Source organism: Carettochelys insculpta, chromosome 6, assembly GCF_033958435.1.
Source record: "Carettochelys insculpta isolate YL-2023 chromosome 6, ASM3395843v1, whole genome shotgun sequence".
Taxonomy (NCBI): domain Eukaryota; kingdom Metazoa; phylum Chordata; order Testudines; family Carettochelyidae; genus Carettochelys; species Carettochelys insculpta.
The window spans coordinates 6,803,965-6,831,808 of record NC_134142.1 but is presented as its reverse complement, the minus strand read 5'-3'; the positions used below and the strand labels follow the sequence as shown (position 1 = coordinate 6,831,808).

General features: G+C 43.5%; 1 protein-coding gene across 2 annotated transcripts; it reads right to left on the bottom strand.

The window, feature by feature from the left end:
- Positions 1–392: 392 nt before the first annotated feature.
- Positions 393–19,315, bottom strand: KLHDC2 (kelch domain containing 2). 2 transcript variants are annotated; one of them, XM_074996172.1, is made up of 14 exons: positions 19,246–19,315; positions 18,292–18,466; positions 17,134–17,213; positions 12,720–12,837; positions 11,175–11,290; positions 10,507–10,588; positions 10,294–10,377; positions 5,943–6,023; positions 5,801–5,859; positions 5,229–5,338; positions 3,732–3,804; positions 1,393–1,480; positions 1,059–1,111; positions 393–733 (listed from the first exon to the last, which is right to left on the bottom strand). In XM_074996172.1, exons 2-14 carry the CDS (start codon positions 18,445–18,447, stop codon positions 610–612), a joined length of 1,224 nt encoding a protein of 407 aa, XP_074852273.1. In that variant the 5' UTR covers positions 18,448–18,466; positions 19,246–19,315; the 3' UTR covers positions 393–609. The 2 variants fall into 2 exon arrangements, with proteins under 2 accessions (XP_074852273.1, XP_074852274.1); XM_074996173.1 differs by having other exon boundaries at positions 18,292–18,531; positions 19,246–19,283.
- Between the last annotated feature and the right edge of the window lie 8,529 nt (positions 19,316–27,844).

Sequence of the window (27,844 nt, the reverse complement as noted above, 5' to 3'; positions counted from 1 at the left end):
GCTTTTTAAAAGTTTAAAATTGATGAACTATTCACTGCACTCAATAGCAGTTTCTCTAACCTTAAATGTTCCGAGACATGTTATGAACCTGTCATATTCTTAGCAGTGAGATGTTCTAGACTGTATTCCTCTAACATGTTGACCTATGCTATGGTGATCTTTAATATTAATGGTGTCCTAAAGAACATTAGTCCCTGAAAATACTAATAGCATTTGCCAATTTTAAGGCCCAGAAATGTAGTAACTATGCACAAATCCTCAAGTCAAAGCTCCTTCGTAACTCGAATATTCAGAGAGAATAGTTTTTCTATCAGCATATAATGAAGTAAGGGGCATTACATTGAGCAAACCACGACTGCTTTAACTGAGCTTAAGCACTGATGCATTTCAACTTGCATTAAATACATTTATTGCAAACATCTTTACACAAAAATAGGTTCTCTCTAAGCTATTCACATGCAAGTTACAACCCACAAGCTACCACCAACAACAATGCACATATTGATACAAGTCTCAAATCTGCCACACACGGTAAGTAAAATTATTACATCTTTTAGAATTGCTCATCCATGCACAGGTCGTTCATATAAGTAACTGACAGCAGAATTCTTAAGAGCCAGACGTATTGTTACTTCCAAACCGCTGATTGACACTGTGAAGCAAGTGCTTTGGGAGGCAGTTCCATGAACTGGCTAACATCTCTTTGAAGCAAATGACTGCTTCTAGGCACAGCCTTGGGAAAAGAATGAATATCTCAGTTAGTATTCAAAATGTAAGTTGAAATAGCACCAAAGGTAAGAATTCTGGTTCTTGAAACTGCTTAGTTGACTTGTTTTCCCCAAAGTATTAGCTGTTCTCTTGCAAAAAGGATTATGACATCTTTATGAAGATGCCTTTCCATTACTGATTACTACTTCAGCTTTGGGGAATGTTACCTCAGCCTCCCACGTATGCCTAGAAACCAGGACCTGGTACTAAAGCCTATGCACTCAAAGTAAAGCTACTAGTAAATGAGAAGGGAAGAACAGGGTGTAAAATTAAAAAGCATTTTTTTTTACCTTACAAGAGATTTTGGTTGCAGAGAAAACACAAGTATCTCATTACTATGAGCCTGGAAAGAGATGTTAATTAATATTTGAAGTCTGATGGTTAAATGCACTTAAGTTTGTTCTTTAAAAAGTAGCAAAACCTTCTCCTTTAAACAGCAGAATTTTCCTGTGGCTGTGAAAGTCTGTCACAGAGAGAGGCATTTTGCAATTGGAGGCTGCAGCTGAAGTGATAGAAACTGGGGGCGGGGTAGGGAAGGAGAGGAGACTCTTGCTGTTTTTTTTTAAAAAACACAGCAGCACTAGGAGGTACATACTACAAAAATTAAATTTTTAAGATACTTACTGCTTTGTCATGGGCAAGCAAGTTGTTGGCACAACCACCAAAAACAATCACTTCTCCTTCTTCACTTGCACAGGCTGTGTGCCACAGCCTATAAAATGAATGGGATATGTTTAGTGAATACAAAGGGGAGGAGTCCAAGTACAGCATGAATACCATTACTGAGAAGTGCTGTGAAATAAAGTACTATACTATACAAAGCTGATGCAGCCAGATTAGGTTCAGCGTGTAATAGTCTACCAAGAGTAACAAAGGACTTCAGTGGATAAAAGTTACCACTGCCTGTACAGTAAACCTCCAAAATGCGTGAGTTAAGCACAACTCAAAGCTATTCTGCCGCTGTTTGCCTGCCTGGCTCTCCCAGAATGATTCTATAGTCCAGTGACACACTGCAGAAGGGGAACTTTGTGAAGACCTAACTAAAATTCCCTGCAACCCTAATTGTGGTAGCTGAAGTGTTTGAGAATAAATAGTTTGAAGGGACAGCAGTCTGTTTTCTTTAATCAAGCCAATCAGAGGCTCTCAATTTTGAGATCTGAGGGAACAAGTTAAAATAAGATGATCCAAAAAAAATGAGACAAGGTGAACCCTTGCCAGCCACACTATCGCAGTCAACCACCTGTCTACTACAAGACACCTTAGTTGAATGATTGTACTTTAAATTTCAGTGTTTATCAAGCACCTGAAAATTATTTACATTTCAGCATAACTAAGTCAGGTTTCTGAACCCTGCAGGACAGTCAATTGTAAGAAGGGTGCTGGGATAGGAAAAAACGTTAGCTCTAGTAGATTGTTTCAATCTTATTACAGAATTTTGCACTACAAGGGGAGAGTACTTTCCCATAGTGCCTTTTCTAAAAGATTAGCCTGAAGTTGACTAGCTGTTGTAGACTCAGGGCTGACCACCCCGTAAGAATTATTATAATCAGACCAGTAGTCCATGTGGTCTGGTATCTTGCAGTTATGGTCAGTACTAGACACTTCAGTAAAAGGTACAAGTAGTGCCATAATCAGCAGGTTATCCTGTAACTGTTCAAAGGTTGGTGGCGAGTTTAATCTATGCCCAGAAGCAATGAGGTTCTATGGACTACTTCTGCAAAAGAGTATTTCCTTTTCTGAGGTGGTTACCTTTCAATGTCCCTTTCTTTGTAGTACAATGAAGTGTACTGGCACCCCTACGCCTGCTCCATACTTTATTCTTATATATTTCTCCAAACAGTCCCAATCATGTGCCTTTCTTCACAGGGAAGTCCTTCCATGCCTTTTTTGACAAACATCTCTGAACGCCCTCTATTACAGCTGGAGATTGGGTAACCACAGCTTAACAGTGTTCCAAGAGAAGATGGCTTATGGTGACATTACAGTGTTTTTCATCCTGTTTTTATGCACACCGTAACACCAATGTTCCCTGGAAGCTGAGTGAGTGGGTGAGCAGCCAACCAGGAGAGATTCAGGTGCTGCTCGGCTTATAGCAGAGCAGTCACAGTGGGCAGCCTGTGTATCTATTGGTGGTGCACGTCCACACATGCCTTGATGCACATTACAAAATTTATTCTGCCTATGGTTGGGAAAAAGAGGGAACACTGCTTACGGCTGCTAGTTCTATGACTCTTGCCACCCAAAGACAGTGAGAACAACAAGAAGTCTTGTGGCACCTTACAGACTAACAGATATTTATAACAGATATTTAGCTATTTATTATAACAGATATTTATATATATTATAAATATCTGTTAGTCTGTAAGGTGCCACAAGACTTCTTGTTGTTCTCGAAGCTACAGACTAACTCGGCTACCTCTCTGATACTTGTCACCATGCAAAGACAATGGTCTCTCTTTAGACAAAGACCATCCAGCAAAGTACTTAGAGAGCCAGCTGTCAGCTAGGGAAGTCCTCCTTATGTCCAGAGCAGTGATTTTAAAAACATTCTGCTAGGAGACTGAGCATGGATTTCCAAGTCCAGCATGTCACAATCTACTTTATTGCCTGCTGAGCAGTAGAGCCTTGTGGTAGCACCACCACTCAAACAGACATTTTACTTAGTCATCTGCCATTTTGTAGGCTAACAGTTAAGCAGATAATACGGTTTTGAGTTGCAAACAAGGTAGTCACAGGGAACTGTGCAGCAGTTTGTATCAGCACATAGACATATAATTCTTAATCCTGCACTTTCACAGAACAGGATGTCTTACCAGGGGAGCAGGTAAAAGCAGTTAACATGTTACTATACTTTAAAAATGCAGTATTAGTGAAAAAATGATCTGAGTGCTGTGTGCCCACCAAGATTTCCTAGAGACTATTACTGGTTTTATTAGATTTCCAAGAATGCGTGTACACTTTACCTTGGTTTTTCAGAATAATTATGCTCAAACTGTTTCCATTCATTCTTACTGATGCAATAAATCCAAGCGTCACCTGTAAAAGACATATTAACCCTTTCACTGTTGCCAGAACAAGTATATTCTTGTGTAATTTAAGACTACAGTGTTTTTAACTGTGTGTATCCTTAATTCTTCGAGACTGAAATTTGCAATTTGTGGCTGTGTGAAAACTTGCTCTCACTTGTGGATTTCTGTAGCTAGAACAGAGTGAAGAGGGGGAAGGTGGGGAACCTATGCTTGTATCGTTCATCCATATCAGTGGCACAACTTGCATTTGGGAATGAAATCTGCAACTGTACCAACATTTCAAAACTTGTGAACTATTACTTCCTCACTCAGAGCTGGTATAATGCTTTTGTAGGAAAAGAAAAACATAGCCACAAAGTTGAACACATTATCTCCTCCTGCTCTCTGGCTCCCACTCCATGTGTCTTGATTCCCCTTCAGTCACAAAGGTGGAAAACCTTGAGTGTTTTAAAATATACGTGCTGTTATGTCCCTCAATTGCCAAGTCAGATTATACCCTCTGTACACGTGTACGTATATAGTCTTCGTTACATCTTTCCATTATGGAAGGAAGAGATAAATGTCTTATTCCTAAAATACAATGGACCAGCCAATGGAACCCTTTACATGCAGGAATTAGCTGAACTGTGAAAACTGGTGTCATTTCATATTGTGTAACTTTCGTAATGAAGTTTTCATAGACCTAACTAAATGGTTTGGATAAAGTTTACAAAACAGAAAGCTGATTACATGTTGAAGTAGACAAGAGCAGTGGTGATTTTTAAGCATTGTAAGTTAGTTGCAAGATGGCCAGCCTGACAATGGTGTAGTTCTTGTATAGCTCATACTGCTTGGAAACAAGTATGGCCATTTTACCACCTTGGCAGTATCTTGCCATCACATTCCATTTATCTGAATGGGTTTTACACAAGCTAGTTAGTTGACTACAATCAAATAGCATTTTTCAACCATAAGCTTAATACATTCAGTACTGACAGGGCTGAACAAGTCTGCAGCAGGTCACCTACCTACACAGATTTTCACTTTGCTGAAAAGATTAAGCAATGAAATCTCAGCTTCCAGCTGGACTTGGAATACTCTATTTAAAAACATACACTGCTGTTATGAGCACTGAGCAGTAACCATTGCAAAATGTTATCCACAGGAACAGTCAATGGCTAAGACACTAGAGAGGGACTCAGGAGGCCCGGGGCCAACTCCCTGCTCTGCCGCTGGTCTGCTGGGATGACCCAAAGCAAATCACCTCACCTCTGCCTCAGTTTCCCTATACGTAAAATGGAGAGTGACTTTTGTAAAGCATGTTCAGTTCTATGGATGGAAAGCACTAGGAATTACCCAGAAACTAACAGTAAAGAGTTTACAGTTAAAAAGACATTAAGCATGCAACTGTTTAGACTTTGGAGAGTGTAATGTTTCCTTGGAATTACTTACTCAGTGGCTGTTTATCAGTGGTAAACCCTCCAAAAAGAAATAGGTGATCTGATGAAATGGGAGTTAAGGAATGCCAAGATCGGCCTACTGGACAAATGCCTTGTGTAATTCTGCATTTAAACAAAAAAGCAACCCAAGTTATAGAGCAACTAAAATACAATTCAGACTTCTTTGGTTCCAATGATTTTTCAAATAAAAATACATGCAGTTCACTACTGGATGCTAACTTTGACCAGCGACTAGCAACAATTCATCTTCTTGTGGAGGATGACACAGTTCATTTCTCAAAGATTACAGATCAGACTTCCCAGAAAGAGCTACTGCAGCCAGACTAATTAAATCAGAAGAGAATAGTCTGAAATAATGGAGTTTTGCTCATTTCCACTTTAAAAATTAGCATTAGCCAGTGAAACAAGGCACTATAAACGTTCAGTCCTACCTCTCTGAAAGTGATTCGTTTGATGGTAAATACTTTGTAGTTAGAATGATTTGGAGGTGAAAAGGCAAATTTACAACTACAATTAGGTACTGCCTTAAAGACAAGCAAGACTAAAAAGAGTTTCGATACCTACACTTCATTCCACTCCCATGTGTCCAAATTAAGATAATGAAGATCGTTCATTCTAGAATCCTAAAATAAAATAAGAAAATTTGAATGAAATATTCACTTGAGTGATTCAGCAACACCACTTGTAAAACTGTTTTTATACTTACTCGGTACCTGCCTCCAAACACGTAGCCTCTATTCCCAACTGTAGCACAGGCATGGGCTGCTCGGGGTGAAGGGGACTTTCCCTGACAAAATATTAGAAGGAAGATTTGTGTGGCAGTGTTACTCAGATAACAGTGCTCAGAAGAGGCTAGAAACTGAGCAAGGAAATCTTGTCAGAGACCTTTTTACAGCTCACTAGTTACTACAGATGTTGCGGTTTAGATAAAACGAAATACCCTTTTTCTCCAGACACTCATGATCAGCTTAGGGCACAAATGCCGAATTAACAGTCTGATTTAAGCAGAACAGCAGTAGGTGGGAACAGGGACAAAAATGGGATTGCATTTGTGCAGGGGAGGCCCAAGTTGACTTGTTTTGTGTGGGAGAGGGTTGGAAAGCCATCTAAGAAAGGAAGGGAAGGATGCAACTAAAAAAAATCCTTAGAAATATCAAGCCTGGCTTTGTGGAGGACTTAAGATGGTCATAGATGAATACGAGGAACTCTCTCAGACCTTAATTGAAAAGGTGCGGTGGGGAAGCCATATGTATTTTTCTTCCAGATGTTCTAAGGCATGAGATCAGCTATTTATAATCTTTGTCTTAATAACTATCTGAGTAAAATGTCATTTATCAGCAGATTTTCCTCCCTGGGAGTCTACAGCAATACAATCCTATTAGTTTGCTTCTGAAAAACCCAGACAGGTTTAATGTCCCGTCAGTGGCACTATGCCATGCAGTCGTTTTTCTTTACCTTGAGCCTCCACACAGCAGCCAAGTGAGTTTTCCACTACCGAACTCAAGAGGTAACTTGGGGGAGGACCAGTTGCTATTGGGGCAGGAGACCAGCTTTCACCACAGAAGTTGGTCCAATGAAAAGATCTCACCTCAACCCACTTGTCTCACTAAATCATGGGTCCAACAGCACTACGGCAACCTCAAGAGTGGTCAGTTTTTCAACAGGTTGGAGTCAGGCTATAAAAGTCACTTTGCTGATTCTCCTGTAAAAGTAACATCCAGGGCAGGAGTGGGCAATCATTTTTGATGGGGCGGGGCACACCAAGATTTTGGCAAGAGGTCAAGGCCTCACTTTTCTATAGAGGGTGCAGGTTCTGGGATGGAGCTGACAGCGTTGTTCCTCTTCCTGATCAGGTATAGTGCCTCTGCCAAGAGTATTCTGTCAACAAGTGTCCATTTAGATGCTTCTGTTGGCAGACAGGATTCTCCATCACACTGGCCAGCTGGAGCTGGGAGATGCCCTCTCCATTGCAAGTGAAACTCTATGGTGAGTGCCTCCAGCTGCCTTTAAAGCAACAGGACTTCAGGAAGCCCCGTGCAGGAAGCTAGGGACATGGCTGCAGGCTGGGAGCAAGTACCCAGTGCCACACACTGGCAGTCACTCCCTGGACTTTGCAACTATGGCAGAGGATGTAGAAGGGAGCCTGGGGTAGGGAAATGAGATATGGGGTCTGAAAGGGAGTTTTGGTGAAGGAGGGGGTTACAACCTGGGACAAGGGACTGTGGGAGGCAGGGTTATGGGTACAGGAGAGACTTCTGGCTTGAGGAAGTATGTAGAAGGGGGTCCAAGTTTTGGAAAGGACCTGGGGTAGAGGAGGGTGCAGAGGGTTTGGGTGGTGACCTAGGACAGGGAGGGGCTGGGAAGCCAGGGGCAGGCTCTGGCAAGGAGGTGCTTACCTAGGTGGCTCCTGACCAACACCCCAGCGGGATCCTGCAATCAGCCGGAGGCTCCCTCCAGGAGCCTCTCTGCTCTGAGTGTCCCTTGCAGGGGGTGGGGAGACTTTGTGGGTTGCTCCTGCCCCCAGTCCAATCACTGCAGCTCCCATTGGCCAGTTTCTGGTCTATGGGAGCCGTGATAATTGGGCTGGAGGTGGGGGTAATGCACAAAGTCTCTCCCTGCCCTCCCAGCAAGGGGCACATGGCCCCAAGAGGGAGCTGCTAGCCATTCTGAGCAGCTGGAAGTTGCAGCAGGCAGAAAGCTGTCCTACGGCTCTTGGCAGGTTGGGACACAGGCAGTGTTCCTGCTCAGCAGAGATTTAGGTGCCACCCAGCTGATTAACAGAGCACCAACAGGAGGCACCATGTCTTTCCATTGGTAGGGCACATAAAATTTACCCCACCCATGTATGGAAAAAATTAGAGGGAACACATGCAGGCCAGATCAAAAGGCTTGGTGGGCTAGATCTGGCCTGCAGCCCATGTTGTGCCAGGTCACTGGAAAAAACTGAACTTACAGAAAGGGACTGGAGAGGACACATAGGAAAAAAAAAAGGGAACAAAGAGGACATGGAACTATAGACCAGTCAGACTAACTCTGATACCTAGAAGTATCCTGAACAAATTACTAAAAATCAACTCACACACCAAGAGGATAACAGAGTTACAAGTACAGTAGAACCCGAGATACGCAGGTTAACGCAATGCTCAGTTGTGGGGAGCTGATGCTGGACTCTGGGGTACCTGCCACTCAGGGGAGTTGGGAAACTGACCAGGGCTGCCCACCATGCACAGGGGATAAGAAACTCACCAGCAGTGCTGCACTCATCAGTTTCCTGGCTCCCCCTCCCCCAGTTACGCAAAATTTGACTTACATGGGGTTGCACAAGAGCATAACCTCTGGGTAAGTCGGACGTCTACTGCAATAGCCAATATGGATCTATCAAGAACAAATCATGCCACACCACCCTAATTTCCTTTATGAGAGGGTTACTGGCCTAGTGGATTGGAAGAAGTTGTAGATGTGATGTATCTTTAATGAGCTGTCTGACACAGTCCCATAAGAAAACCAGAGAAATGAGGTCTAGATGGGATTACTGTAAAGTGGGTGCCCAACTGGTTGAATGACCATATTCACGAGAGTGGTCATGAAAGATTTACTGTCAACTGGAGTCTCACAGGGGTCTGTTCTGAGTCTGGTGCCATTCAATGTTTTCATTAGTGACCTGGGTGATTATGTGGAGGACAGGTTTATAAACTATGGATGAAACCAAGCTGGGATAATAAAAAAAAACACACCAGGGCATGTTTAGCTTCAAGGAGAGGCAGAAGGGGGAACTCATTAACAGTATTCAGATATGTTAAGAGCCATTTTAACGAGGACATCAATCAACTGTTCTCCATATCCACTAAAGGTTAAGACAAGAAGCAATGGGTTTAGTTTACAGAAATGGAAATGCAGATTAGATTTAACTAAAGAAACTGTCTAAATATGGGGATGGTTAAGCACTGGCAAAGGTTACCAAAAGTGTTGCGGAATCCACACCACAGGAGGATTCAGAAGAGGTTGGACAAACACCTGACAGCACTATGGATACTTGGTCTTGTATCAGTACATACAGACTGGAGGTGATAACCACACAAATACATCATTTCTAGGATTTCACTAATGAGAAAACAGAGGTACTAGAAGTGAAGACTATCCCCACAGCACACTGGAACTCAGATCACTTGACTCACAGTCCCTGCTTTAACCACAAGACCATCATTCCTTCCTTTGTACTGAGCCTTGCAAATCACAGCTAAACTACCTGCTCCAAGAGGACAGCTAGGAATGACAACTGCTTGGAATGCTGCAAAGGCAGTGTTCTTTCCCATGGCAGAGAAATGCTGAGGGTGCATTATATCACTGATCAGCATTGAACCAAGGTACTGCAATCCTGAATCAGATCCATGGTCCACTGTGTCCCACCTGACAGTGGCCAGCACCTGAAAAAGTCCAAAAACCCTCCTAATCCTTTGCAGCAAGGGAGTGGTTTAAACCCCACAATATGCAGCATTGATGGGCTCCAGAAAACTGCCACTCAGCTAGAAGGCTGATGACAGCAAAAGAGACAGAGAGATGGATAGTGTGTGGTGTGTGTTTTGAGGGAAGAGAAGAAATGGAGAGCACCAGCTGGGACTTCACACACTTCTTAGTAAAGAACATAATTACACAACACTACACCTTCTCCCACAGAGTGCAAAAATGTGAAGTATGACCACACACGTAAACGTTTAATATGGGGGAGAACATGGAGTGGGGAAGGAAAGGAGGGGAAGACATAGGCTGACCTGCCAATAAAACAACTACTGAAGTTCCATAACAACAATATGGAAGTGTCACTTCAAGATAAGTCAATTGCTGGAAGCACACAGAGGCACCAAGGTAGAGCAGCTATTTGATCTGTAGACTTCCTGCCTGAATGACAATCAGAACTAAAAACAACATAGGCCTAGCAAGTGATTATACTTTGCACAGCACTGAGACTGACACTAGAAGAGACATGAAGATTCTCCTAGAAAAAGCAGCCATTTCTGCCAAAGACGTATTTTTACTCAACATCAATTTTAAAAGGTTACCGTGGTTATGGGTTGGCTCCAAGAAAAGGTTTCAGTGTCTAGAACATGTACGTGATCATTCCATCCTCTAGGCTGACCTGAGTTCTTTAGGAAAAATTTGATGAAAAAAAAAAAAAAACTATTACATTTTCTTTCCAACAAACATAGTAAGCACAAGCATCAGAATGTTTTCTGTTGAAAATTACTTTTAACTGGAGAAAGAAGGTTATTTACCCAAAAAGAGGTTTCATCGTATTCAAAAGTTCCTAGTGGTATCCCTTCAGGTGAATAACCGTAACCTCCAAAAAATATTAGCCTGTTCAAGAAAAATTATAATCAAGATTATGAAAAGCAAATACCATTGTACACTTGAACCTTTTTAATCCGGCAATCTGGGGAAACAGGACATGATGAATTAAAGAATTTCCCAGGCCAAAGAGGGTGTTGTGAGGTCTTGGCATGAGGGAAATGAGGGTGAGGCTCCCGGCGTACACATGGCTCTTCACATCCTCTCTCTCCCAGGCACTGCTCCCTGTCACTATAATAGCGGCAGGGAAAGCCCAGAGTACAGGGGTTCAAGTGTGCTACAATCTCGACAATTACAACTTCATGCTCAGTAAAGGCTTTTCACACATAGCATACAGGAAAACTCAATAAGCTCTTTTGACTGTTACCAAATTACAAGTAACATTTCTTATTTTCAGACATGTTCATGGTTGAAAACTTTTAAAATGTTTACTTAGGATCAAACCCAAAACTTCTCTGAAGCATAGATTCAACATGTAAAATGTATGCCCTTCACAGTTTCATTCTGTTTTTGGTATATTACATAAACAAGAATGACAAATTTTTAAAAACGTCACAAAGACAGAAATGCAGAACTTCTGCTCACGCTTGCTTACTTATTTTTATAAACCCAAACTCCAAGTTTGTCCTTTGATGATGGGGGAACTCCTTGACATTCTACTCTGACCCACTGTAACACTTTGTCCTTAGATCTGGAGTTTAACATGTAGAACTGCAAGATAATAAAAATAAGAAGTTTTTGAATTTTGAGTTTAAATCTAAAGACTAAAAGCATTGCCATAAAACTATACACAGATATACATACACACAGATACAAGTTTGATGAAATATTCAGCAATCATGTGTATGGACTGGCGAACATCCAGAAGTAGGGCCTTATGCTGTTCTACATCTGTCAAAGGAGTATTAATATTCCCAAATCCGAGGGTGGAAAGCAGTAGTACTCTCCCAAGATTTAGCCATCTGAGTGTAAAATAGTTCACTCAGCAGATTTTTATATGACCAGTTCTAATTTCTTACACCTTTTGCTGTTCAGAGGGACAGCTGATGTTGTAATTAACTCATCACTATGCTAACCCTGAAGCCTATCAGTGACATGAATATGAAACTGGTCAGCTGTCTGAGCTATTTTATTTCAAACTGCATGATCAGTTAATCAATTTACACTCAGCTCATGTTTTAAGAGTATTTTTAAGCGAAAGCTTAGATACTTCAAGCATGAAATGGAAGGGGAAAAGAAAAAAAACCATTTCACCAAACTAATTCAGTTCACTGCCATTTCTACCCAGGTAGAAGCTGGATTTCTGAAGCTCCCAGTTTTCAAAATTAGGTAGACTCAAAGGAATCTCTGTCCTCAGAGGATTTTAAGTCCTGGCTTGATAAAGTCATGGCTGGAATGATTTAATTGGGATTGCTCCTGCTTTTAGCAATAGGTTGGACTCTGTGATGCTCTGGGGTCTCTTCCACACCTATGATTCTGCAACTTATGCGATATGACTGCAAGCTGAATTTGGTCAGTCCACTACATTAGAATTAACACCAATGATTTGGCAGTAAGTACAGCTCTGGAGAGCACAATGTCTTATAGCACTGCAATCATGCCAAACTATCTAGGGCTGGATCTGATCCTCCCCAAAATCCATATCAGCTTATAAAGTTACAGAGAAACTGAATGGTTGAAAGTCACTGTGTCAGCCATCTGGATGAAGAGCTTAGAGTGATAAAGCTACTACTGGAAATTATTGCTCCTTTGGCAAGTATAAAAGGAACATTTTGTTTGGATTACTTCACATTTGAGGCAGTGACTGAGGTAAAGAAAATCAGTTTAGCTGTTCCGTGCAGTAAACATACAGAAAGCAGATGAAGATGTGCTGTAGGTGAGGATAAAGACCCACTGACTTGCTACATGTTCAGAATTCCCAGTCATTAAGATGACAAAACAGACTTGTTTAAACACTGTCCAACAGATACATTATAGCTGTCCAAAAGGAAATGCTTTTGTAGTTTATGTGGTATCTTCATACTTTTAATACCTCTCAATGTACATAGAAGTCAGTGTTGCCTTTAATACAAAATGGGTTCCAAACATCTGTTAGAACTCCTTTAATAGCAAGGGCATAATTCATCTTCAGACTACTGACCTTATTTGTATTGCCACGTGCATGATGCCCTCCAAATAAGTACAATATTTTGTCTACACACACAGCACAACTTCCTGACATGGAAGGTGGAACATCCCCCTCTGTTTTTTTCTTACTCCTGGAAAAATGTACAAAAACATTTAAAATTGACAAAAAGAAAATATTATTCTGATCTCAAGCAGAAGGATTCAGTCAGACTGGCTGAGTCACTAATTACAACTGGTGTCCGTGGGATATTCAGGACTCTAGTTTTGAGTCATTTGGATTTTTGTAGCAAACAGCACTTTGAAATAAACTGAAAAATCCTCCTTTTACCAAGATGCATTTTGGGGAATTCTCTATGCCCTTCAGAGGATGAAGGATCAGCCCCCTCACCTTTTTGACAGGGAAAGTCTTGGGCATAGATGATCCTCTCTTTAAAAACAATCAGTGAAAAAGAGGGGTTAATTTAATTTAAACAGGCTGTAACCACAATGATGTGTTTCCACGCTCTAGGCTCCCTGTGATTACAAGGACAGCAGCTGACAAGTAAGATGGAATGGGAAAAGATTCAGATCAAGCTCCTCCATAAAGATGGGGCACTCAACAGGATAAGTTCCCAGTTGAAACAGACCTGCAAGGGACCTTAAGAGGTCATCAAATCCAGTACCCTGCACTCAGAGCAGGACCTATCACCATCCCTGACAGGTTGGTTTTTTTTTTTTTTAAATGCAGACCTTAAAAGCCCCTTCAAGGATTGAACTCACAACCGTAGGTTTACAAGGCCAATTCTCTAACTGCTGAGCTATCCCTCACCTGCATTTTTTATACTCTAGCTGTTAATTGATCTATCCCTCTCCCACTCAGTTTTCTAAATAAGTGAAGCAACACATCACCCCCACCACCAAGAGCAGGTACGTGGCTTCTGAACAAGGTTTTTGTTGGCCTAGGAAACAAAAATAGTATATGTGGATTTACCTTCATCATACAAGGAAGAAAATATATTATGAACATGTTTATTTAAATATTTTATTGCTGTGCTATACTACAAATCTATACTACAATCTATGGAAATTATATTTGCTATCAGAGGTTCTCAAACATTACACTGTTTGTCACACCCTAATAAAGAAATTGTCTTGGGAACCAACTCCTCTCCCAAGACACGACATTGGAAACTACAGCAATTGCTTACATGCAAAATAAGATTAAGAAAACTTATATTTAAACTGTTTTATAATGCAGCCTGCAGGGTGAATAAAATTAAGGATTTTTAAAAAAGTGTTTTAATTTTAATGAAATACAAATTTTTAAAATAAATCTTTAAAAATAAATGATTCTAATAATCATTTCAATCAAATAAAACTGCCTAATACAGGTTGAACCTCTCTATTTTGGTTCACCCTCGGGACCAGAATAGGGCTGAAGCAGAGAATTGGCTGAACCACAAGAGGACAATATATTCTAGCAGCACTACCAACACTTTCACTGTTCTGGCCTTTAAAGGACACTTGTGGGTAAATTAATGCTAAATAACAGTACACTGGCAGCCAGGACAGCTGGCTGTAAGCAAACTTCATGGGACCATAGGAAACTTGGCCACACATATAATAAGTGGACATCTGGTTAACTAAATTCATGCCGGATCATGGATATTGTTAGTCCAGCACTCTCTTGTCTAGAGTTTCAACCTGTAGTTCATATCTGTTGCCAAGTTTTATAGATGGTCAAACCACTGAACTGGTGAAGCCATTGGTTCAGCTTCCTTAACTAGCGTCTGTTGTGGTGCCAACCCAACTATTTGAGTGCAGAACCTTCTTCAGCAGGTGCAGAGAAAATATTTTCTTCATTTCATTTTATTCAACTAGTTGAGTTAGTAACTTAATTCCAAGTTAAGAAATCAATTGGGAGCTGGAAAAAAAAAATCAAAAGCTTGTTTTTCACTTCTTGTTTAAGAATAAAAACAAGGGATCAGAGCATTAAATCTATTAGTATTAAAATCGTAAAGGACAAGGTGACCTAAAACATCAGTTCAATTCATTAACTATGGTTAACACTGCCTTTGTTTAGTAAAGTAGTTAATTTTGAATACAAAACATATTTTGATATTTTTCTTATGTTTTCAACACACTTGAGTTTTCCTTTTAAATCCATTTAAAAAATAAACGCTGGTTTTGTGATTTTACTTTAATTTACATTTCCATCCTGGCAGCACTTGACTGAAATCACAAATAAAAATCATCACACTCTATTAAATGAGTAATTATTTTCTACATTTTTACTTTGTTGTTTAAGAATGTAAGAGTATGCAGAACTGTATAACTGCTTACGTAAATAGTAGCGGAGAGGTAGCCATGTTAGTCTGTACTCCAGCAAAACAAAGCAGCAGAAGTGTAGCACTTTAAAGACTAACAAAATGATTTATCCAGTGATAAGCTTTTGTGGAACAGACTCACTTCTTCAGATCAATTTCAGATACAGACTGTACTGGAAATGAAATTGATCTGATGAAGTGGGTCTGTCTCACAAAAGCTCATCACCGAATAAATCATTTGTTAGTCTTTAAAGTGCTACCTTTCTGCTGCTTTGTTTTGTTCTCCTACATAAATGTGCATAGTATAGCATATGCTACTGGCTTGCAGAAAGAAAGACAAACTTTAGCGTAAAGGCTATATTTAACTGCAAATCCAATCAACCACTCTTTGGGAAAACACCCAAAAAGTTACAAATACAAAACACTACTAAAATGGATATAAATCAAGGCTCCCGGCTTGCTGATTTAAATCACGATTAAAGTCAAGTGACTTAAATGCTCATATTTAAACCAGAGCACCCTGGCACATTAACTTGTCATCTGGAAATGACCAGAGGCAATTTCTTCAAAAGGCACCAGTAACTGCCCCACATATAATCTCTCTCAATTTTCAGTTTAAACTGATTTTTACTGAGAAAATGCCCAAGTTTTACAAAAAGTATTATTAATTTCCCCTTTCCCCTCTACACATGCACATACAAAACTTTCTACCCTACTTTTGTATCTTTCACATATATTAAAAAAACCCTGCATTAGTCATAATATATGCAATCTGCCTGTTGAAGTAAGGCTATTTATTAGTCTAGAACAGGGGTCAGCAACCCCCAGCAAGGGTGCCACGAGTGGCACAAAAGCCAATTTTCATCAGAGTGTGAGGCAGAAGCTCAGCCCCACCATCTTCCCGAAGGCATTCAGGAACTCACTCAAAGCCATGCCACCTGTGGATTAACAAAAGACCAGCTAATGCTACTGACCACCACCTAAGCAGTAAAGCTCTGCAATTTTATTTATTTATTAATGACGCTGTTGTTAAGTAGGACTATTAGTGACTAAAAATATCACTGGCCCTGGGACCATACATGGAGGTCAAAGGGTCAATTTTTGGCACTTTGCTTCGGAAAGGTTGCTGATCCCTAGTCTAGAAGATACACATCTAAATGCTAAAATATGTGCACATTCAAACATCCTGATGAATCTCATACCCACAATATACACATTCCTGCTTATGCTCTGGTGTCCAATACATTCGCCACTTGCCACATATGGTGAATGGGACACCACTGCATGGTGATTCTGGCTCTGGAGCCGCACATGGCTCTTGGAGCCTTTAAATGTGTCTCCCTGCAGAGCCGCACGCAGGAGTACTGTCGGCCCACTCTGTGCATGAGCCCCACCCTTTGGTGGCTGAAGTGTGTGGCAGCAGTGGTGACTTCAGCCTCTCTGGCGGCTCCAGTAGCCCCGTGAGCTTGATTTAGAAAGGGGGACTGGGGTGCCTGGTTCCAGGCAAGGGTATTTATTTAGGGGGAGGGACTGTGGCGAATATAGAAGGATGACAGCCATAAGTGTGGCGATCTTTGAATTTTTATTGGACACCACTGTGCTAATGGTTTAAAGTTTTGACTCACTAAAATGCAAAGAAAGGATGAAGTTGAGTGTATGTTCTGCAAATGATGTGACCCATTAACAAATGTAAATATTTATGGATTAATATTTCTGAGTCTATAACATGTAAACTGTTTAATTGGGGGATAAAAAGTATATTATTTTCTTCAACTCAGAGGAGGCATGTATTGAGTTCTGTTTTAGTTCCGCAGCAAACTACAGTGATAAACAGAACTCAAAGCATTAAGTTAATACTTTTCCCTCAATCTGTCAGTACAAGAAAATAAACTGACATTTACTCAGTAAAATCATGAGTTTTTTTTAACTGATTGTCACCTGTTTTTGTTGCTGTGGTCATAAACACTGGTATATGACCAGAACAAAATTAAGTAAAATTAAAACTGAAAACAAAAGCTCTATTCAAGGAGCATCAGTATGATTTACAGATCAGTTTGAGAACTTCTTTATTGTTCCTCTCTTAAGCCCACGTTGTATTTTAAAGTCACTCATGTACTGTACCATCTTCCAGTTTCCATGCTGTAGATCCATATTTCATCTCTAGGCAGGTAGAAGTCATAAAATCCCCTAACTTGAGCATTCTAAAGGGATAGCAGAAAAGACAAAGACACTATCACAAAAGACTCAACATGTCATGTACAATTAAATGCTTTCAGGCCTGACTTCCTTCCCCCTCAGAAAAATGTTAAACCTATTTTGAAATGTTTATGGAACAGAAAATATTATCAAGAACCAAAGAAGAGATAAGTAGTGATAGCATGAATGTAGGCAGCACTCTAGTGACTACCACTTGTATAACAGCCCTTAGGGAGCAATGACAAATTCAAGCAGACCTAAGACTGTTTTAGTTTGTGTCAGGGACTGGACCAGCTCACAGCAGACTCCAAGGTCAGGAGACTGTTAAAATTAATTAATTCCACCTTTGCAACTTCCTCTCTTTGGCACAGTTAGCAGAGACCTCTAGCACGAAGATTTGCACTAAGATTTACCTAATTTTTTTTTAATGTTATTCCAAATGTTATTGGAATAAACTAGGCACTTTGTCTCCAGGTACCTGCAAATTTAGTTTGCTGTCAAAGGAAAACAAAGTTGGTGACCTTATACCAGGTATTGTTTGTCTAAGTCACATATGGTAGTATGTTTTGTTTACACTACACTTAATGTCAGCACAAATAGCAGGCAACTCACGAATTATTAACTCTAATGTACCTATAAGTAGACATGTGCTGGCAAAACTGTAAGGGTAAAACTCTGAAGTGTCATTCTGCACTACATCTGGTGTAACAACCCACTAACAGTAAATCCTTATCCCCCAAAGGATTAAATACTGAGGAATAAGGAGATAAAAGAACCCCTTATCTCCCACGAACAGCCATTTATTAGTCGCTAGAGTGTTTATTTTATGTCATTTTACAAAAATTGCACCATTTCTAATTAATTCCATGCCATTTTATGACTATAAGTCAGGACTTGGTATGTCACACTTTTCTGGAGTGGTTATATTATGTTTTTAGAATCTTGTCAAAGTACTGAGGCCTGTTAACCTTAATAGTATCACCAATGACAGGTGCCTCAGACATTGCAGGGAACAGCTGTATTGTCCAATAAGGAAGACTTAGCTGTAGTAATATTCCAAAAGAACAATTCTGGGATGGGTACCTTATAGCCTCCCCAAACATACATGCACTGTCCATCAGTAACTGCCACATGCCCACTGCGCTCTGCAGGGCTGCTGTTCTCCAGCTGCTCAAAACTGTCCCCAGCTGGAGCTGGGAGCTCTTCATCTGCTTGCAGCTCTTCGTTATCATCAGCCATTTTGGTAGGGTGCTGTGTTCTTAAGACAGATACATGGGACTGAATAACCACTGATTAGGCAAGGAGTAGAGAAACTCCACAGAGCTGAAATAATATCAGAAGGGTAACTGTACGAGCCTGTATCATCAGAACAGCAAGAAGTCCTACAGCACGTAGAGACTAACATATTTTGGAGCATAAGGTTTTGTTGGCAAAGACCTACTTTGTCAGACGCATGCACAAGGGCAGCAGACTCTTAGCGCTAGTCAGGGCAGGGGCAACGGCAGGCACACATCTGATGAAGCGGGTCTTTGCCTACGAAAGCTTATGCTCCAAAATAATTGTTAGTGTCCAAGGCGCCAAAGGACTAGCTGTTGTTAGAGCTGAAATACACGCAATGGGGACCAGGCCAGGCGGCCACCTCCCCAAGGAAGGGCGTCTCCAGGGGGGCGCTGGAGTTTCCCTGGGCGGCTACCGGCAACCCGTCTGCGCGGGGCGTCGCCGGTGTGACTCCAGCTGGGAGCGCAGCGGGCAGGCGCGCCGGGGACGGACAGACCCGCACGGCGGGAGTCAAGGCCCTGCTGAAGAGCTGGGGGCACACGCGGCTGCAGCCCCGCCGCCCTGTAACGGGAGGCTCACGGCGGACACAGCAGGCCTAGGCAGCCCGCGGGCTACGGAGCCACAGGCGTCCCGTGCCCAGCTCCCCGACAGCGGGGGCGGGCCGCGCTCCGGCTGAGGGCTGCGCTCGGTGCCGGCGGGACGGCCGCGGAACGGGGCGGGTCAAGGCAGACGGCTCACGTCACCCCCACCCTGACTCACCTCCGCGGGCCGGCCAGCCTGTCAACATCCGCCGCCGCGACCCATTTCCGCTCCCAGCAGCCTCCGCGCCGCCCCCGCCCCCGCAGACTCACGCGCACCTCCCTCCCACCGAGAAAACCCGGGAGGGAGGGGCCCATGGGAATGCGCGCTTTGGGCTGCAGTGAGCATGCTCAGTAACGTCTGCTGAAGCCACTGCCCTTGCCCCTGCCCTGGCTAGCACAGAGAGCCTGCAAAGGCACCCGGGGGAGGGGGTGGCCGGGGTGAGTGGGGCAGACACTGACGGGTCAAAGGGGTTTAGAACAGCTGGACTACGTCTACGCTAGCACACTACTTCGAGTAGCCGGCTAGTGTAGACGCACCCCTGGTGCTTTACCTCTGTGTGCACAGTGCAGTTTGTGTGTGCCTGGGGAGTGTGCACATGTGCACAACCCATAGGAACACACGCTGGCTCGCGGGAGCGCCTGCTCCAGCACTCAGCTTACAGGGAACCATCCCGTGGGTGGGGGGTGCAGGAGAGGGCGGAGTTTGACTTGTGACCTGGGGCAGGGCTAAAGAGGGTTGGGCCTGGGAAAGATGCTGAAGTCAAAATCTGAGGGGCAGGTGATGTAGAGAATTGGGTTTGGACCTGTTGCAGGGGAGGGTGTGAGCTGGGTCAGGGAGTACAGGGATTCAGTGGGTAGGGCCTCCCAGGCAGCAGTGCAGGCAGGCTCGCTCCCTGCCTGCTGTGCCTTGCACACCTCTCACAGTGCCAGCTGGTATGATCATGTATTTGCACCCTGTACACGATGGACTTTGCTGCATGCACCCACAAGCCCAGCCCAGGCTGCTTTTCAGACAACCAGAGCTGTGACAATTGTGTTGGGTGTGCAGGAATTGCATGTAGCCCCTCCCACAAGGGGTGCACTCTGCACAGAGATGCTGCATCCCCAGCTGCTTTGAGTCTCATACAGTTTTACCACAATATGACTCACAGAAACAGCTGAATTGGAATTCATTTGCAAATTTGACACATTTAGCCTAGGAAAGAAGGTCAGGAGATCATTAAGTCTAGTCTGCTTTCCACTTGGCAGGACCAAGCACCACCTCCCGCCCCCCGCTTTTTTTTTTTTGCCCCTGATCCCTAAATGGCGCCCCTCAAAGTTTAAGCTCATAACCCTGGGTTTAGCAGGCTAATGCTCAAACCACTGAGCTATCCCTCCTGCCCCTTAACAGAGAGCTCAACACAGCTACCCCTCTGAGACAGACAAAAATGTTATTACATACACATAGCAGAATTTGAGTGTTGCAAGTGAAAGCACACAGATCACAGTTACTAAATTAAAAGGAACAGAAAATGCATAACCAGTTCTAATTAGTTAACAAATGTTAGGTGCAAAATTTTACCCTAAACAGCTATTCTTACTTCAAGCATAAGCTTCTACTCGAAGACAAACTCTTTTACCCTGACCTGGGTCTCCAGCCATCTTTAAATTTCTTTGTATGCTTTTAGGATGTGTCAGGCATTTTCGAAGACCAACAGAAAATAAAGAGCTGATCTCTTCCTGTTGCTTAAATAGACTCTACCCTAGGCAGCAATCTTTTGTTTCTCATTGAAAAATCTTGGATTCAGGCCTTCAGTACCAGGTGGTATGGTCACACATTTCTAGCATCAGCCACCTGCTAGACTAAAAGGACAAACAATCAGGACAATCTGATGAAGTAGGTCCTATCTAACTGTCTCTGATGAAAGCTGGTTACCTAATAAAATTGTTAGTCTTTAAGGTGCTACAGGACATCTTGTTTTGGACAAATATGGCTGTTTAAAAGTAATTGAATTGATTACCAAGCCATTATGCTTCCAGGGCACAAGTAATGGTTCTCATTAGCACATTTAAAAGTATAAACAGATTTACACTTATTTCTAATTTCCACATACAAGAATAATACTGGTACAAAAGTAGGATTTACAGATTCAGCAGAGTATACCATTAGCATGTGTAGCAACAGAGGTAGCCGAGTTAGTCTGTAATCTAACAAAACAAACCAGCAGTCATGTAAGCACTTTAAAGACTAACAAAATAATGTATTAGGTGATGAGCTTCTGTGGAGCAGACCCACTTCCTCAGAGCTGGAGATAACCATTTTGTTAGTCTTTAAAGTGCTACATGACCGCTGGTCTGTTTTGTTAAAACTGATAGGTTATACAAAGTATTTTGTTAAAGCATCTTCAAATTATGCCTATTCATAAGCCAATGTTTATGACATAAAGCATGGGGGAATGATCACAGAGCCTACTTAGATCTAATGTTTGAACAGTAGAGAGGGGCAGGTTGAACAAGCCCTGGGGTTCAGAAATCCATCTCCTGGCAGAGACAACTGTCTGCATCGAAACTCCTGGCTTCGCAAGTTAATTTCATTTGAGGGTGACCCCCTCAATCAGGAGAGGCTAAGCACAGTTCTGCTGTCTGTTATTCATGCAGTAAGAATAGCAAAACTGATAACAACTATGACTTTCTCTGTCTCAAAGCAGCACCCTGGCACGGGCATATTTATCAGTCATATAATTATTATATGTTTTTACAAAGTATGCCTTGTGAAGGCTCATTCTAAAAGTCTTGATCTGTTCAACATTAATGTCCTTTTGGATGGTAGGTGCTGTCATTTTATGTGGAGTATCAAGTTTTGTTATGTGTGTGTAACTAAAATATAATGTGAAGTTGAACACCCTTTACAAGCCTTCCAGGCACAACAATGGAGCAGCCAAATACACTAATGTCTTCATTAAAGGGAATCCACATTCCCAGGGACTGTGTCAGCCAAAGGTAGCACGTAGACAATGGAAGACATTTGACTGGGGTCATTTAGCTTTGAGGAACACACCCAATGTCATGAAAAAAATCTTTCCAGCAAGCTGGTAAAAGCTATGAAAGAGGGGCTGTGCCAGCATCACTCAACCTCAACCCCCGTACAACATAGGATTTGAGAACACCAAAGGATCACAAACTGCACTGTGGAAGATGGTCCCAGGCAGGAAAGAAGAAAGCTTGCTTGAGCATGAAATCTTGGACTTTTTATACTACCAAACAGGGTTGATTTAAATTTTGTTTAATTTTAAGGCTCATTTTTGTTTATTTCTAAGGTAATCTGCTTTGATCTGCATTCTCACCATTTACAATCTCTTAAAACCTATCATTCCATAGTTAATTACTCTATATTTTTTATTTAAGGCAGTGTGTTTTGCCAAAAGTGCTTGGGGAATTTATTTGGGAACAAGTATCTGAGGGTTAGCTGTGTTAGTTTGTATCTGCAAAAACAACGAGAAGTCCTGTGGCACCTTATAGACTAACAGATTTATTGAAGCATATGCTTTCTGGGCAAAAACCCATTTCATCACATGCATGTAGTGGAAATTCCTGAGGCCTGACTGAATTGACCTCATTAACTCTGGCCTTCCTCTTGACTGGTACTCCCTTCTTTTCATGTGCCACTATATTTATACCTGCCCCATGAAAGCTTATGCTCCAAGAAATCTGTTAGTTTGTAAGTTGCCACAGGACTTCTCATCGTATTTGGGAACAAAAACTGGTGCATTGTCCTCCGCACATTGCGGGAGGGCCAGACTGGTTAATAAATTTATATTGGTCAGGTAGAGGGCTAGGGACCTAGGCAGTGGAGCTGGGGGAAAGCTTTCATTGTAACTGCAGCTGGACTTGTCCTGCCCTATGTAAAGGGTTGTATGAGCACAGGGCCAGGGTGATCTGCTCCTTATCACAGAAGCACAGTGTGCAAGAGTGTCTAGGCTATGACAGAGGGCTCAGCAGTAACGTAGTTCCAGGTAGCAACCAAGGGTGCATGATAATAGTTAGTTCATCTTTACCTCAAAATAGTTCTAAGTCCAAAGAACTATGTGGAAACCAGGACTTTAAATGCCTGTGTGGCCCAAGGACCAGCGCATTTCAGCTCCAGCCCTGGGAACTACAGTTGTGGACTACAAACTGCAGCATGCTGGGAGAACTCCCTAGTTCCTGCCAGGAACTGCCCCCTGCCCCCCGCAGGGTCCCAGTAGAGACTGAATAGTAACAGAGAGTAAGCTGTGCTAGTCTATACACTATCAAAACAAAAAGCAGTCAAGTAGCACTTTAAAGACTAGCAAAATAGTTTATTAGGTGAGCTTTGAGGGACAGACCCACTTCTTCAGACCATAGCCAGACCAGAACAGACTCAATATTTAAGACACGGAGAACCAAAAACAGTAAGCAAGGAGGACAAATCAGAAAAAGATAATCAAGGTGAGCAAATCAGAGAGTGGAGGGGTGGGGGGGAAGATCAAGAATTAGATTGAGTTAAGTATGCAGACGAGCCCCTATAGTGACTCAGAAAGTTCACATCCCAATTTAAACCATGTGTTAATGTTCCAAATTTGAATTGACATTTATATTCAAATTCAGAACATAACACATGGTTTAAATCGGGATGTGAACTTTCTGAGTCACTATAGGGGCTCGTCTGCATACTTAACTCAATCTAATTCTTGATCTCCCCCCACACCCCTCCACTCTCTGATTTGCTCACCTTGATTATCTTTTTCTGATTTGTCCTCCTTGCTTACTGTTTTTGGTTCTCCGTGTCTTAAATATTGAGTCTGTTCTGGTCTGGCTATGGTCTGAAGAAGTGGGTCTGTCCCTCAAAGCTCACCTAATAAACTATTTTGCTAGTCTTTAAAGTGCTACTTGACTGCTTTTTTTTTAGTAGAGACTGAGTTGAAGCAGTTTGCAGGCTGCAGGCAGAGGAGTGTAACTGCTGAACTGTGATCCTGTTTTGTGTTTTTCTACAGGTAGGGCCAAAAAGGGCTTTCTGGGCACCCAGAGAAGAGTTTAAGTGACACAGAGGGAGGACATGGAATTGGCTGTTGGAGGGCTTAGTTACTGTGGGAGTTAAAACTTGTTTGTAAGGGGAGTTGTGCCGTAGAACGTGCACCCTGCCCCCCAAAAGGGTCTCAACAGAGACTGAGCTGAAGCAGCCTGCAGGCATAGGAGTGGGGCTGCTGAACTGTGATCCTGTTTTGTGTTTTTCTACAGAATAAAGCCTGTTCTTGGTGGTTTGTCTGAGTGGGTCTGGTCTGAGGTGCACACACATTAACACACAAAGCAGAGCACACCAAGGAGCCTCAGGCCTAGTCTCCCAAGTCATGTAAGAAATTGCAAGGCTTCCCCATGCCGATTAACTTCACACTGGGCTAGTGAACAGGAGCGGTTACACTAGGAAACAGCAGGATTAGGATTACTTACATAACGTTAGCACAGTACCATTTTTCAAGTATATTATGATACAGACTCACAAGTGTGGCCTTCAGGGTCGATTCCCTTCTGTCACTGCATCAGTTGCCTCCCAACTACTAATGGAACTGATGGTTTCTGTTTCTTGATGTCTTCCAGTAAGACCAGAGGCCTTTCTGGAGTGTGCTTTGGTCCAAAACTTGCTATTGTGCCATACACTAGGACTCTGATATGCAAGAGGGGCAGATTAGATGATCAAACAACTTCTTCTGGCCTTAATGTCTATAAATCTATGCAAAACAAACGGTGGCACATTGAGCAGCCTCTGATGTTTTCATGTGTTGCCTGCTTGAGCCTCAGAACTAACCCTGAATGAGTGGGCCATAAGATGGGGTAGTAGCTCAAACATCCAAAGGGGCTGGCTAGGGCAAGGACATTTGCCCTGTAGAGCAGGGAAGGACAGTGACATGGTAAATCCTTTTGCAGCTCCTCAGCTGATTGGCCAAAGGAGATCCTGTTAAAAGTAAAATCCTAGGTTTTTATGATAAGCTGTGTTTTAATTTAGGGCAGGGTTTTTATTTTGTTCTTCTCAATGGAAGATGGGTCATGTGATTTTAAGTTTCACAAGTGAGCAGTAAACAAGTTCCAGTTGGAACTGTAATCCTGTCAGAAATTCTATGGGGTCTCCCTGCGTGGGTACATTCTACAGAGTTTCTCACAAGGATTTTCCTGCCACAGATTTTATAAAAAGGATAGCAGATGTTCAGTTAGGGGCTGCACGTCCTCGTGGTAAGTTGCATAAATCTTCCTTCTTAAGTCACCTAGACTCCAAATTAGATAAGCCAGCAAGAAGACTCCATCCCACACCTGCTAAAGCTATCTGTCCAGCAACCTTGACATTTTGAACTGGACTATGTGGCATCTACTCAGCGATCTGCTTTGGAGATGCCTCATGAGCCAAGAGATTGAGATCTTGAGCAACCGACTTGGAAACTAAGCAAGAAGGTCCCTATGAAACGGTCTTTTACTTACTTTATTATTCGGCCACAGGTTACTGTTTAATTGGTCTTGTTTCATACCAATAAGGGATTGGCTACTGTATTGTGAAAGTGATTTTATGCTCTTATACTACTCTTTAATTAACCTTTTAATTCACCATTTTGTAATTTTTTCTTCAGATAAACCATTACCTATTTGGTTTACATAAACTGAGCCCTCTCCATTAATAAATATAGGAGAAAGGGAGGCACACCACAAGTTGATAGATGCTGGCAGTCACAGTAAAGGACAAAGGATCTATTTTTGTTAGGGGATCTTCTGCAGCCTTATCCTTTAAATCCTACTCACCTAAGAGTCAGCAGGTGGTAACCTCACAGAGGCTACATCTACACGTGCATGCTACATTGAAATAGCTTATTTCGATGTAGCGACATCAAAATAGGCTATTTCGATGAATAACGTCTACATGTCCTCCAGGGCTGGCAACGTCGACATTCAACGTCAACGTTGAGCAGCACATCGAAATAGGTGCTGCGAGGGAACGTCTACACGCCAAAGTAGCACACATCGAAATAAGGGTGCCAGGAACAGCTGCAGACAGGGTCACAGGGCGGACTAGCGCTTCTGGGGCAACAGCTAGCTGCTCCCTTAAAGGGCCCCTCCCAGACACACGCAGCCTGCACAGCACACAGTCTGCAGAGCCATAGGCACGCACACCTCGAGCGACGCAGGCATGGACCCCCAGCAGCAGCAGCAGCAGCAGCAGCCGCCGCCAGAGGTCCATCCAGCCGCCCCTGTAGGAGCAGTGCTCGCCCTGCTCCATGCCATGCAGAAGGCAGCTGAGCACCTCCTTGCCACAGAGGAGGAGCTGCCCTCAGGGGAGGAGGACGCAACCTGCAGCATCCCGCCCCCCCACACTGCCTCATATGCCGCCAGCTGTGGAGCTACCCCACCAGCACCGACTGGTGGGAGCGGCTGGTGCTCGGAGAGTGGGACGACGACCACTGGCTCCAGAACTTTCGCATGAGCCGGCAGACATTTCTGGAGCTATGCCAGTGACTCACCCCCGCACTGAGGCACCAGGACACCGCCATGCGGTGTGCCCTCCCTGTGGAGAAACGGGTCGGCATCGCTGTCTGGAAGCTGGCCACTCCAGACAGCTACCGATCCGTGGGCCAGCAGTTTGGCGTCGGCAAGGCCACCGTCGGGGCTGTCCTCATGGAGGTAAGAGGACCCATGGGGGGAGGGGGAGGCAGCACTGGCAGGGGAGGGGGGCCCTGGCAGGGGAGGGCCACACACACCCTGCACACCCCTCATTGGTGCTCTCCCATGTGCTTCCCCTACAGGTCGTCTGCGCCATCAACGCCCTGCTCCTCCACAGGCTCGTGAGGCTTCGGGACCTGGATGCCGCCATTGCGGGCTTTGCCACCCTGGGCTTCCCCAGTTGCTTCGGGGCTCTGGATGGGACCCACATCCCCATCCGCGCCCCAGAGCACAGTGGAGGACGCTACTTAAACAGGAAGGGCTACCACTCAGTGGTCCTCCAGGCCTTGGTGGACAGCCAGGGCCATTTCCTGGACATTTATGTGGGCTGGCCTGGCAGCACCCATGACGCCTGGGTATTCCGGAACTCGGGCCTGTGCCACCGGCTGGAGGCGGGGACCTACATCCCCCAGCGGGAGATCCCTGTGAGGGACACCACCATGCCCCTCTGTGTCATCGCAGATGAGGCATACCCCCTCCAGCCCTGGCTCATGCACCCTTACACGGGCCATCTGTCAGCCAGCCAGGAGCGCTTCAACCTGTGCCTGAACCATGTGCGCCAGGTCGTAGAACGCACATTTGGGCGCCTCAAAGGGCGCTGGAGGTTTCTCCTCACATGCCTTGATGCGGGCCCCACCAACATCCCCCAGATTGTGGGCGCATGCAGCGCCCTCCACAACCTCGTGGAGAGCAAGGGGGAGGCCTTCTTTCAGGGCTGGGCTGTGGAGGCTGGCAGGGCCGATGTGCAGCCACCTGCTGCCCCCAGTCACCAGGTGGACCCCGAAGGGACCCGGGTCCGGGAGGCCCTGCGGGCCCAGTTTGACAAGGCCGCGGGGTGAACGCTGGCAGGCCCCCCACTGCACCCCCGCCATCCTCCACAACAGTCCCTGCCCCTACGCCCACACCACAGAGCACCCAACAGCACCCCCCCAACTTTTCTTGTAAATAAAAGCAGACATTTGTTCGTCAAATCAAATATCTGTAGAACTCTTATTATTATTATCAAGACTAACTATTTACATGCAAAATCAAACATATATATATACATATTATAAATAAGGATAAGATGAAAGGGGAAGACA